Source organism: Aquarana catesbeiana, linkage group LG01, assembly GCF_042186555.1.
Source record: "Aquarana catesbeiana isolate 2022-GZ linkage group LG01, ASM4218655v1, whole genome shotgun sequence".
Lineage (NCBI taxonomy): Eukaryota > Metazoa > Chordata > Amphibia > Anura > Ranidae > Aquarana > Aquarana catesbeiana.
In genome coordinates, this window is record NC_133324.1 from 297585242 (window position 1) to 297598147 (window position 12906).

The window sequence follows — 12906 nt, forward strand, 5'->3', positions numbered from 1 at the left end:
GCAGAGGCACGATAACAGTGTCATGCATAAATGTGTGTTTCCTTTATTCCTTTTCCGATTGATACATAATAAGATTTGAGCAAAAGTTTTGTTCATTGAGTCAATCCTCACCACACTTGCAGTCTAAATGAGTGCAAAGAAAAGCAAACCCTCTGGTCAACACTTGTATAGAAGAAAAAAAATCCTACTTGACCAGACAGTGACAGTTGTATCTATTCCCTGCATCAAACATTTGTTCCATTATCCTTTAAGCAATTATACACATTGTTTAACCATTTGGAAGGCCTTTTTTTGTGATGAAGCTTAAATGTCTCAGTATTTTTTTTTTATTTTATTTTTTTTTTAGTAGTTTTTCATTTCATTTCATATTTAGATACGTAAGAAGGGTACCGTTCGAGGCACATCTGCTGCAGATGCCTAAGAAAGCCTGCTCTTTAGTCTCAGAGGCAGTATTAAGGTGTGTAAGTAGCGGGCTAAAAAAATCAGGTGATGGACCTTTTTCTGCCATACCACTCCAGCCTATGGTGCAGGTTAAATCCTGTTCTATTTTTTCACAAACTGCACCATTCTGTGGAACCTTATACCTTTTCTTCTGCCTGCCTTACTACACTACTACATTACTTATCTGTTTGCTTTCTGTCGAAGATCCTTGAGGATGTTTGAAATTTTAGTGTTCAATATATAAAATGTACAGATTACATTTCAAAATGTGACAGTCATTAAAGTGGTATTGAACCCAAAATCAAAAATGAAATATATTGCAGCTTACAAATCATTAGATGTGGTGGCTGCATTCATTTTCTATTTATTTTAGGCTTTTTCCTCTGTTTTCACCTCTAGTGATCTGGCCCCTAACACACCTCCTGTATTAGAGTACCTACACTCTGGATGAAGGACAGAGTCACCTTTTGGACAACAGCATTGTAAGTCTGGGGGGAGGGAAGTCTTGGGTGTACCAGCAGATTTAGATACACTAACAAATTGAAGCCAAACCCCAGATAACACTTTGTAATCAGTTACAGCAAACAGCTTTTTTCCTTTTTGTGATAAAAGTTTTACATAAAAGCTTAACTTTGTAGACACATCTTGGTGATAAATGGGTTGTGTCAGGTCTGTAACTGATGCATTCTGCTGGACAGCTTGATCTTTTGAAAAAAAAAAACTTACTGGCTGGATCACCAGATGAAAATAGAATAAAGCAAGCCTAAAAAAGAAAACTAATACAGCCATCACGTCTAAGAATCGGTAAGCTCTAATATAATGTTTGCTTTTGGGATTCATACTGCCTTAAACTGGACCTTAAACCCAAATGCAAGGTCGACCTATTAAAGAGTAACTTCATTCAGGTTTGAAAAAGTAAAAGCAACTACAAGTGCAAGAAAAATGCACTAACCACTGCATTAATGTGAACGGACAACATTGCAAGTCATGTTATTTTCATTGTCCTACGATTCAGTGCGACCCAAGTTGTATCTGAAATTGCATCAGTATGAATCAGGCCACCTTTAATGCAACTTTACGTTATGCCATACTAGTTATCATGATTCATTTCCTTACTAATCCTTTTTTCTTTTTTTCTCTTTTTTTTTTTTTTAATCAAATATCTCAACTTCATCACATTAACTGACTTGTTTTATGGAGCTTGTTTTCATTAACCTTCCCTTTTTTGTCCCCGTACACAGCTACGCAACCAAGGTCAAGTAAGAGGAACAAGTGCTGCCCACGATGATTGAAGATGGACCCGACCAAACCGCATGCAGATTTCTTTTTTCCTTTATACCTGTGTTTATATATCTATAAGTTTGTAGCTATATAAACATATTCTGAACATTAACTTATGTATACTGTACCTGACATGAGCAAAAACAAAATGTAAAGGTGAATGTGTACTGTACATAAAGTTTACAAACCTTTCTGAATGTCACTAAAATTATAAAATTGTGGGCTCCTGACACCCAGATAATATTTTTGTACTATATGTTTTGCTTTTAATATTTTGTTTTAGCGTCATACAAAGATAACCCAATGTTCAATGATTGTTTTACTATTTAAACATTTTTTCCATTTAGTGGAAGGGGTAAGATGAGTGTATTGCCTGACTATCGATCACTGCTGTCGCCTTTGGTCCACTGATTTGATGTCTCATACAAAGCACTTCCAGGTACCATCATCTTGCAGCTCCCATTCCTGAGTCTGAGGCCCTTGGCATTCGATAGAATGTCTCCAACACCTAGGCAAAGGGATTTGAAGGACTTTGGAATACAGATGTGAAGACCAGTGGATTAGTGGGCAAGGGCGCAGTGGTAATTGGCACTGACACTGTACCCTCATCTCACCCCTTGTACACCTGTTCATTCAGAGGACATAAATGCTGCTGCTATGAATGTCATGTAGGGCTTCTTTTGTCCTGTACTGAGTATATATAATGTTTCAGCCTACACTGATGGTGACTGTGTTTTCTAGCAACAACTGGGATGCCATTTTGAGTGCTGACCCATTATCTATCAAAATGCAGCCTGTTCACATCCATGGACTTCTCTGATGTACCTCATGACCAAACACTTGGTTGCTTCTGAGAATTGCTAAACTGTGGATAAATTGGTTTCAGCATACAAAATGACTGTCTCTTGTTACTAGGGTGGGGGAGTTTTCATCAGTAATTGTTTTAAATGTCCACTTTGTCTTTGCACAGACACGTAAGGTTTCTTTTCTTTTTATTGTTTAGTCTCTTTTGATTAGTCTCTTAAAATTGTGTCCTAGCAGATGTCCATATATCTGATGAATGTTTGAATCCAAAGCTATCCTTAGATTGTAACTAAGGTCCTCTCCTCGCTGTCAAATTATGTTTTATGGCTAGCCCAAATGTACTTCAGGCTGTCCTGTAGGTAGGTAAATCTCTTGATTGCTATGAAAAGTATGTTGTAGGCAGAACAGAGTTTGCTTGTGATCTTCCCAACCAATGTTACCTTTTTGCATTCTTTTTGGAATGAAGAGGGCGAAAGATAAAAAACTGTAGACAAGCCCAAAGGATGTATGCTTCTTTGTGTATGGAAGCAGCTGTGTGCATGCTAGTATTTTTTCCCTCTTTTCCAATTCAGCTTTGGAAATTTAAAGGATAGGTTCACCTTTAGTAACATGCTACATCTGTAGCATGTTACTAAATCACCTGCTGCCCCTTTGGCCTGATCCCCCATTGTGGCAGCAGGCAGGGGATCTTCTCCTTGCTTTCGCAATTTAAAAACAGTGCTGCTGTGTGGGCGCAAATTAATGAATTACAACTACTGTCTGCCATTGTGGCTGACAGCTTTTGGTTCTCAATGAACTACGAGGGTGCTGCTGAGCGCTCTAGTGATTTATTGATCTTCCTGCAATTCAGTAACTGCCTTCCCATGCTGAAGGTACGAGCAGAAAGTTCTACTCACAGTCTGAGGGAGCCTGAACTTTGCACCTGCGATCTGCTGATTGAGGGTGTAAGACCCCTTTAACACTGAAGTTACTTTGCAGGCATTTTAGCGCTATTAATAGCGCCTGTAAAGCACCTCTTCAATGTGAAAGCCCAAGTACTTTCACACTGGGGCGGTGCGCTTGCAGGATCGAAAAAAAAGTCCTGAAAGCAGTGTCTTTGGGGCAGTGCGGGAGCAGTGTATACCCCGCTCCTAAAACCGCCCCTGCTATTGAAATCAATGGGCAGCACTGCCAAAGCACCTGCAAAGTGCTTTTAACCCCACTCCCGCCGGCACAATGCCGGTAAAGCACCGTTAAAACTAGCGGCGCTTTACCGCTAACGCGCCCCGTGCCCCCAGGGTGAGAGGGCTCTAATGCTTTACAGGCTCATGAGAGCTGCAAAATGTGCATTTGTTTTTTTGTTTTTAAGGTGAACTTGGCCTTTAAGCAGAAACCTAAAACAGAATATCATATAGAACAAATAATTGCTCTGTGTAATATGTGGAATTCCTGGGCAGAAAAGGGATTTAAGAACTAGGACATAAACTACTCTGTGCTTTTAGTCTCTACCGGGTGTCCCTGTACACAATAGCTGCAATTGTGGATAACGGATGTTTTGTCTGATTGTCTTACTCTGCTTTACATCTCTCTGATTTGCCTGAACTTGGAGGTGAAAATGCTTGGAAGCCCACAACCTTCCCACAACCCCCCCCCCCCCCCTTCTGTCTCTGGTATGAAAGCTTTGTGAATAATGGAATGACATTGCTCATTTCAGATGTTGCAGTTTGAAAACTATGCAAACTGTTAATTTTCTGCATTATTTATGCTTTAGAGATTTCTGATCTTTTTATGTTAAAAAAATAAAAACAAAGATGCACATAAATTGAAAATCATATATAAAAAAAGAGAGAGCATTATATATAGTGTGTAACAAATCCAGGAGAGAATGGATGATAGCATAATGTAATGTTCAGTTATAAATACTGCATACATGTCATCAGAATGGGTTTTTTTTTTTTTTTTTTTTTTTTTTTTATGGAGCATGTTAAATGCCTAATATTTGTTATGCTTATTAAATTTAAATCTAAGGGAAAATATTTTAGGAATGATGGTAAAACTTTTTTGTACAAGTCCTAAACATAGAAGTAGTAAAGATGGAAACCTTAAAAAAAAAAAAAAAATTCATCTGATCTGAAAACACACCTGCCTTTTTATCTTCTCTATCCATTCATATTGAAACTGACATTTGGTCTGGCCACATTCCATAGTTCCCCTACATCCTGGAAGAGCTGTTGTATTCCTCAAGTCTTCTGCTGTGCTAATTTAAAATGTAAAGCATGCTGGATTTATTACAGGGTATCCCTCTCCAATTTTAGTAATACTTGGGCCTAAAATGGCTGAATTTACACACAGGAATGTTCTATAAACAATAATATGGTTGAAAGCTGAAGTTAAAGGATAAGTTCAACTTTGAGAACATGTTCCACCCGTTGATAGTGTGAAACAAGTAACATGTTCCCACTGCTGCAGCCGCTCGCCGATCCCCTCTCTCCGTGTGACATCAGTATGGGGAGAATTGGAGCTCCGCCCACACGACTTTGTCATTCATTCACACAGGTATGAACTAAAAGTACTGACATCCTTTGCAGATGTCGGCTTGTAGTTCTCAATGAACTACCACAGCGCTGTTGAGCACTCTGGAAGTTCATTGAGTCTTCCTGTCAGTGTGAAACTGCCTGCCCGTATGATGTCCAGGCAGACCGCTTACACTCAGTCTGCAGGATTCCTGCATGGCACCCGTGATCTGCTGATCGCCTGTGCAATGCTTTTTAGGCTCCTACATAAATAATAATAAATGCACGCTTTTTTACCTACAAAAAAAGCACATTTATTTTTTTTAAAGGTGAACTTATCGTTGAACTAAATTATTGGATAGGTTTCCAATGCTGTTTCATGTAAAGCAAAAGGGAAAGTTCAGTCTGTGGACAGCAAGAAATTAAAAATTGAGGCCAGTAATGTGCTGGCATTCACCTTGTAAATGCTCAGAAAGGCTTAAATTGTATTTAAAAAAAAAAAAAATACAATAGCGGCCTCTCTTGTAGATTTTATTGCACCTGGGCTAAATAAGGTAGAAATGATCCTCTCCTGTATTACTATGTAGAAGGGTCAGAAGCACTGGTCTTTAATTTGGCCGGGGACACCCTTTAAAACCTTTAATTAGTACAAGAACGTGTGCTACAATCTGATTATGGCATGCCTGCAGTTGTCATGGTGAATGTCACTCAGGACATCTCTATACTTGTCTCACTATACATCTGTGTCCGGAAATGCAAATCTCACACAAACAGTTTGCACTACCTTCTGCATTTCAAAACACAATATTATAAAGTAAAACAAGTAGAAGAGAGATTGCAGCTATACTGTAAAGATAATGCTATAAATAAACAAGGTTTCCCCAAATTGGGTAGAGGGGTTGATTTATTACAACTTGGAGAGTGCAAAATCTGGTGCAGCTCTGCATAGAAATAAGCTTCCAGTTTTTTTTAGTCCAAGGTTAATTGAACAAGCTAAAGTTACAAGCTGATTGGCTACCATGCACAGCTGCACCAGTGTTTGCACTCTCCAGTTTTAGTAAAGCAACCCCTAATGGCCCTTACACACGATCCGAATATCGTACTAAAACGAAGGAAGGAAGGATCGTACAATTTTCGGATCGTGTGTACACTACTTTCGACGGCTGATCTTATTCGATCGGGCATGCATGAAAATTTTCTTCGTACAATTCCAGATCGTACGATTTTCGGTTAGTCAGTATAGTTGTCCGAAAATTCAATACAAATATATTATAACACATGATAACTCAATCCGACTTTTTTTTTTTTTTCTGTTGTACAAGAATTTGTGACTTTATTTAGCTATTCAATTTGTACTTGCGACTATTAACTGAAAACGGTCGTACGATCGGTCGTACGATATTCAGATCGTGTGTTCGGGCCATAAGTGTGCACATGTAGCCTTCAGTTGGCCTATGCCGCTATATTTTTTGTCTCTTCTTATAGATGGGTTCCTGGTCTTGGTAACAAACAGAGGAAGACAGGTGAATGTGTTCTACTGTCTCGAGCCTGTTGCTACACTCCTTTAAAAGTTTAATGAATCCTATTAGATCCCTGAGTGTAGCTACATTTGACACCAGGTGCTCAAAGCAACAAGGCACATTTGTAATGATGCCCATGTTCACTTAGCCTGTCTTATCTTGTAAGGCTGTTAAAGGAATCTAGATCATTCTTGAGGTATGTCATATGATCCAGACAGTTTTTTTGTTGTTGTTTGTTTAGGATGAGACTAAAAGAGTCAGACCTAAAATGTTGCAAAGATTTAATCTGTCAAGATTATAAAATTCAGGGGAACTGCTACTGAATGTAAAATAGCTAGATTTGCAAACTGATGTATGTACATCAATAAATGTAAGTAACCAATAAATTTGATCACCAAATATGATTTTGTTCGCGTTCCTTTTTTTTTTTTTTTTTTTTCGTGAGTTTGGAAACCATATGTGTTTTAGAGATTTAGAGAATTATGACACTTGCCTACAAGGGAAGTAGTGGTTCCTGTTTTTCTTGTTGGATACTGTCACTAGTGTCCCTGATCACAGCCACACCAGTTATGACGCTGTACTGCACTGGTGAGTGCATTTAGAAAAAAATTGTGAAAAATAACTTTAATTCAATTTTTGCCAAATAATTGTGACAAATTACAACTTCAAAAAAAACTTGCCATATCTCTTACTATATACCTTGGACTGTCTGCTTTCCAGAAAGGGGTTATTTGTAGGATATTTTGTTTTCCCCGGGCACACACTGCGCTTTATGAATGCCTGGGCAATCTTGAAGATTGCAGGGAGGGAGGGGGAGAGGTGAATTTCCTTACGGCGCCTCGGCGCCAGGGGAGGAAGTGGGAGCTGGGTACCTGTGAAAACTAGGTACCTGCCCCCCCCCCCCAAAAAAAAAGACATGCCAAATGTGGCATGTTAGGCGGTCACGAGTACGTAAAGTGGAAGTTCCATTTTTGGGTGGAACTCTGCTTTTAAGTAGTTAAAGACCTTCCACTTTGAAATGTCTGCCTTTTACAGTGGCAAAATTTAAAATCAAGGACCTGATTCTGCAAGACCAGAGGGCTAATTGGTTTGTTTTTGGGCTTCATACAGTCAGGTCCATAAATATTGAGACATCGACACAATTCTAATCTTTTTGGCTCTATACACCACCACAATGTATTTGAAATTAAACAAACAAGATGTGCTTTAACTGCAGACTTTCAGCTTTAATTTGAGGGTATTTAAATCCAAATCAGGTGAACGGTGTAGGAATTACAACAGTTTGTATATGTGCTTCCCACTTTTTAAGGGACCAAAAGTAATGGGACAATTGGCTGCTCAGCTGTTCCATGGCCAGGTGTGTGTTATCCCCTCATTATCCCATTTACAAGGAGCAGATAAAAGGTCCAGAGTTCATTTCAAGTGTGCTTATTTGCATTTGGAATCTGTTGCTGTCAACTCTGAATATGAGATCCAAAGAACTGTCACTATCAGTGAAGCAAGCCATCATTAGGCTGAAAAATCAAACCCATCAGAGAGATAGCAAAAACATTAGGTGTGGCCAAATCAACTGTTTGGAACATCCTTAAAAAGAAAGAACGCATCGGTGAGCTCAGCAACACCAAAAGACCTGGAAGACCATGAAAAACAACTGTGGTGGATGACCAAAGAATTCTTTCCCTGGTGAAGAAAACACCCTTCACAACAGTTGGCCAGATCAAGAACACTCTCCAGGAGGTAGGTGTATGTGTGTCAAAGTCAACAATCAAGAGAAGACTTCACCAGAGTGAATACAGAGGGTTCACCACAAGATGTAGACCATTGGTGAGCCTCAAAAACAGGAAGGCCATATTAGAGTTTGCCAAACAACATCTAAAAAAGCCTTCACCGTTCTGGAACAACATCCAATGGACAGATGAGACCAAGATCAACTTGTGATTTGAAGAGAATAGTATGGGGAAGGAAAGGAACTGCTCATGATCCAAAGCATACCACCTCATCAGTGAAGCATGTTGGTGGTAGTGTCATGGCGTGGGCATGTATGGCTGCCAATGGAACTGGTTCTCTTGTATTGATGATGTGACTGCTGACAAAAGCAGCAGGATGCATTCTGAAGTGTTTTGGGCAATATTATCTGCTCATATTCAGCAAAATGTTTCAGAACTCATTGGACGGCGCTTCACAGTGCAGATGGAAAATGACCTGAAGAATACTGTGAAAGCAACCAAACCAAAGAGTTTAAGGGAAAGAAGTGGAATGTTATGCAATGGCCAAATCAATCACCTGACCTGAATCCGATTGAGCATGCATTTCACTTGCTGAAGACAAACCTGAAGGGAAAATGCCCCAAGAACAAGCAGGAACTGAAGACAGTTGCAGTAGAGGCCTGGCAGAGCATCACCGGGGATGAAACCCAGCGTCTGGTGATGTCTATGCATTCCAGACTTCAGGCTATAATTGACTGCAAAGGATTTGCAACCAAGTATTAAAGTGAAAGTTTAATGGAAGATTGTTAATCTGTCCCATTACTTTTGGTCCCTTGAAAAGTGGGAGGCGCATATACAAACTGTTGTAATTCCTACACTGTTCACCTGATTTGGATGTAAATACCCTTACATTAAAGCTGAAAGTCTGCAGTTAAAGCACATCTTGTTTGTTTCATTTCAAATCCATTGTGGTGGTGTATAGAGCCAAAAAGATTAGAATTGTGTCGATGTCCCAATATTCATGGACCTGACTGTATATTAAGATATATTTACAGTGTGTGTGTGTGTGTGTATATATGTGTGTGTGTGTATATATATATATATATATATATATATATATATGTACAGCAAGCTTTTGTGATGCATTTCCAAAGCTTTTAACAAGCTTCACACATTTTCTTAGAAGCTTTAAAAACATTCCTTAACCATAGTTTAGGCCTGTTAAAAACACATCTCAACCAGTGTATTGGTTGTCACTTTAACCATGTTTCTGCTAGCGCCATTCATAAACCGAGACTAAAGAATAGACCGGGACTTTAAACACTCCTGGCTGCTATAGCAGCCAGGAGTGTGTTTAAATTTGTTTATCAGGAGATGGGCTTTTAGGTGGAAGCGACTTGGACGGCTATAAAACCACTCAACACTTTCACAGCTATTTGAATGCACTGCTTCCCCCCTGTCCGATCTGCAGACCACGAACTGTCATGGTAGGTGGAATAGGTGACCAGCGAAGGTCCTTTTGCTGATCTCCCCTGCGGTGAATGAACTCGGGAGTGATTTGTATTTTTTCACTTCTGGGTATGGTTGTCACTGTCCCTGGCTGCTGTGGCCAGGGAAGAAGTTAAGAGCTCAATCGTTGCTCCATTAGCTTCAGTGGATGCTATCACATAGAGTGGTTATGCCCCCCTAATATGATAGCAATAAAGTTAAAAAATGTCCCCAATGTACACACACATGCACTTATGGGCAATTTAGGGTACCATAATTGCCATATGTTGGGTATCTATTTACTACTCAACTTTTGTATTTTGCCAACAACTTGGGTAATTTGTGTTTTTTGTGCACTAAAAGTGGTTGTAAACCTGTCGTGAAATTTAAACAGCGCATAGCAGTAGAATTTTCTTGTCTATCTCCAAAGCTCTAAATATTATTTCTCTCTGCTGCTTCCTTCCTCTGTTATCAGCATGAGTCACTTATGAGAAGTTTTCCCGACAAGTTTATCTACTCAGAACACAGCCCTGCATGTTCCTTTGTTCCTCTGCAGTGTGTGGAGGAGGGGGGGGAGTCCCTTTCCTCCAATCAGCTCTCACACACTGTAACTGCAGCTCTCCGCCCCCTCCTCTGTAATCCTCATAAATGCATAAGGATTTTATCACAATTCTGCACTTTTGAAGAGATTTAGAGAAGACTGCAACTAAACATATAAAACTAGGAGGATTTGTTTCATCTTTATCACCTGAGGCCAGTCACTTCACTGGGTATATGAGAAGTTTTACAACCACTTTAACTTGGTTGTATCTTTTACTGAAAATATGAATTTGGGATTTGCATACATTTCATGTGTGGTAATAATAGCATGTGACAAAAATTGCAGCTATCACTTTTTTTAATTCTCCAGGGGGTTTGTTTCCAGAAAATATTTACTGTTTGGGGTGGTCATTCTCAGGCCCAAAATGTGTATTTTATTGTCTGCAAAAACTGAAAAAAGGGCTATGGTAGTGAAAAGATTAAACAAGTGAATGACAAGCTTCAACAGGCTTTCATGTAGCTTCAGCATTATTAGAAACTTGTTAAAAGCCTGCTAGCAGCTTGTTCAGTGTCAGTCGCCTTCCGTTGGGATCCAAACTGGAGCTAGAATGTGCTTTATCGACCTACATTTTTTTTTTATGCTTACCAAAAGCTTGCTGTACATACAGTTATATACAAACCAAAACCTGGGTGTTCAAGACCAAACAACTCTATCCTAAAAGGAATCAGTAGGTTACTGTTACTACTTTTACAAAAAAAGTTTTATGGCTGTTATTCCAATGCCGTGGCCTCAAAATGTTCTTATCTGAAATAAGTTTGCAAATGGAGCTCACTGGTGGCAACCTTTTTCTTCTCAGTACAGGTTTCCTTTTTCTTTTTTCACTACTACAGCCTGCATTGCCGGTACCTCCCATTACTAGCATTAGTAATGTCAACTCTAGTAATTACTAACTCTTTTTATGGGCCTGTGAGGCCACCCATCATATTGTTTGCCAAGAAGAAAGTATTGGTGATGGAAAGAGGAATGCCTATATGGCAACAATAAAGTTACAATTTCTTGAATGGACCTGCTAAGCAGACCAGCAGGTGATTTTATCTGTCTTACCAGCACCCTACAGGTATGTTTGGGTTGCGGAAGGAAACTAGACCACCCGGAGGAATTTCACGCAAACCCCTTTTTTGAGACTGTCCCTATTGCTGCAAGGGAAGAGTGCTGTCCTTTACTCTTGAGGATCGTTAATGACCATTACAATGTCATGTAGGCACATGAGCCACACATTTTCTTAGTTAATTGTCTGCATAGAACCAGCATTATTCATTTTGGTTTGGTAAAGTCTAAAAATACACATTACATGATATTTGTCTGTATTGGCATTATTGTAGCTCTGTGTCACAAAGTGCCTTCTCCTTACGCTTTTTAGCCATTGTAAAAGCAGTGTAGTGGCAAAGCAGATAAACACCCTCTGGGAACTAGACTATGGGGGTTATTTACGAAAGGAAAATCCACTTTGCACTACAAGCCGAAAGTGCACTTGGAAGCGCAGTCGCTGTAAATATAAGGGGTAGATCTGAAATGAGGGGAAGCTCTGCAGATTTTATTATCCAATCATGTGCAAGCTAAAATGCTGTTTTTTTACTTGCCTTGCTGTCTGTGGAAGGGGTGAATCCTTATGGTTGATATATAAAAGTTCAAAAGTAGATTAAACAGATATTCCACCACCAAAATGTCATGCAGAGCCTTCTGTGGCCCCCCTTTACCCAGTGATCAGGGACTCTTACCAGTTGGGGACCACCTATCGCTAGAATGATCCCACAGACAGAACAACCTCTGCAGGTTATTGGAATCCAGGAAGCCTATGGGACACTGATGGTAAGGTGAATCCCCTGATGTAGTCCCCCTCACAGAGGGATATCCAAGCCAGCCAAGAACAGGTGGTGGACCATATAAAAGAGAGCTCCAATAGTGTGATACTGTTTATGTAACTTTTATTGGAAAAAAAGGCCAAATGGCTACTTACAGTGGATAAAAAACAATTGTGCATAGGATAAAATCGTCTGCTGGCAAACCTGAATTATTACCTGTACTTCCAGGGTCACGTAGGGTGTGATGTCATCAGCACGTAGCTCCACCCGACATGTTTTGTTACACGTGACTGCTTTCTGAGGCACGTGCGGCTACAGGCATCGTATCGTTTTTTTGTTTTGTTTTTTTTCAGCCAGCGATTTTCTTTTTTGTAAAAAGCCATCCTAGCAGCTGATTAGCCGCTGTGGATTGCTTTTATAGGCAGCGGGAGGGGAGGTCTACCCCCCCCGCCCGGTTTTTACCATAGAGCCGGTGTTCTGCCGAGAAAGTTCCGCTCGGCGTATAAGTTCCCCCCTCTACTGCGCCTGCGCAGTAGGTATCGGCGGAAATAGCCGAAGCACAACAGCTGAAAATCAGCTGTACACGGCGCCTGGAAGAGGGCCCCTCGCGGGCTCGCTTCGCTCGCCACGCTTCGGGCACGGCCTCGCTGTGCTCGGCACTTTTAGATTCCCCCTCTAGGTCCACTTGGATGGTGGGGAAGGAACCTGGACCCAGAGCGCAGGCGCCGTGTACAGCTGATTGAAGCATTTGAGCTTCGGCTATCTCCGGCG

The 12906-nt window shown here is 40.3% G+C and overlaps 1 protein-coding gene across 1 annotated transcript in view; it reads left to right on the forward strand.

The window, feature by feature from the left end:
- PITPNB (phosphatidylinositol transfer protein beta) overlaps nucleotides 1-6937 on the forward strand; it is a 117806-nt gene extending 110869 nt beyond the window's left edge. Inside the window, exon 11 of the mRNA XM_073629349.1 lies at nucleotides 1683-6937. Within this exon, the coding sequence (XP_073485450.1) occupies nucleotides 1683-1733 (51 nt within the window). The 3' untranslated portion in view covers nucleotides 1734-6937. The remainder of the gene's footprint in view (nucleotides 1-1682) is intronic.
- Nucleotides 6938-12906: the final 5969 nt, after the last annotated feature.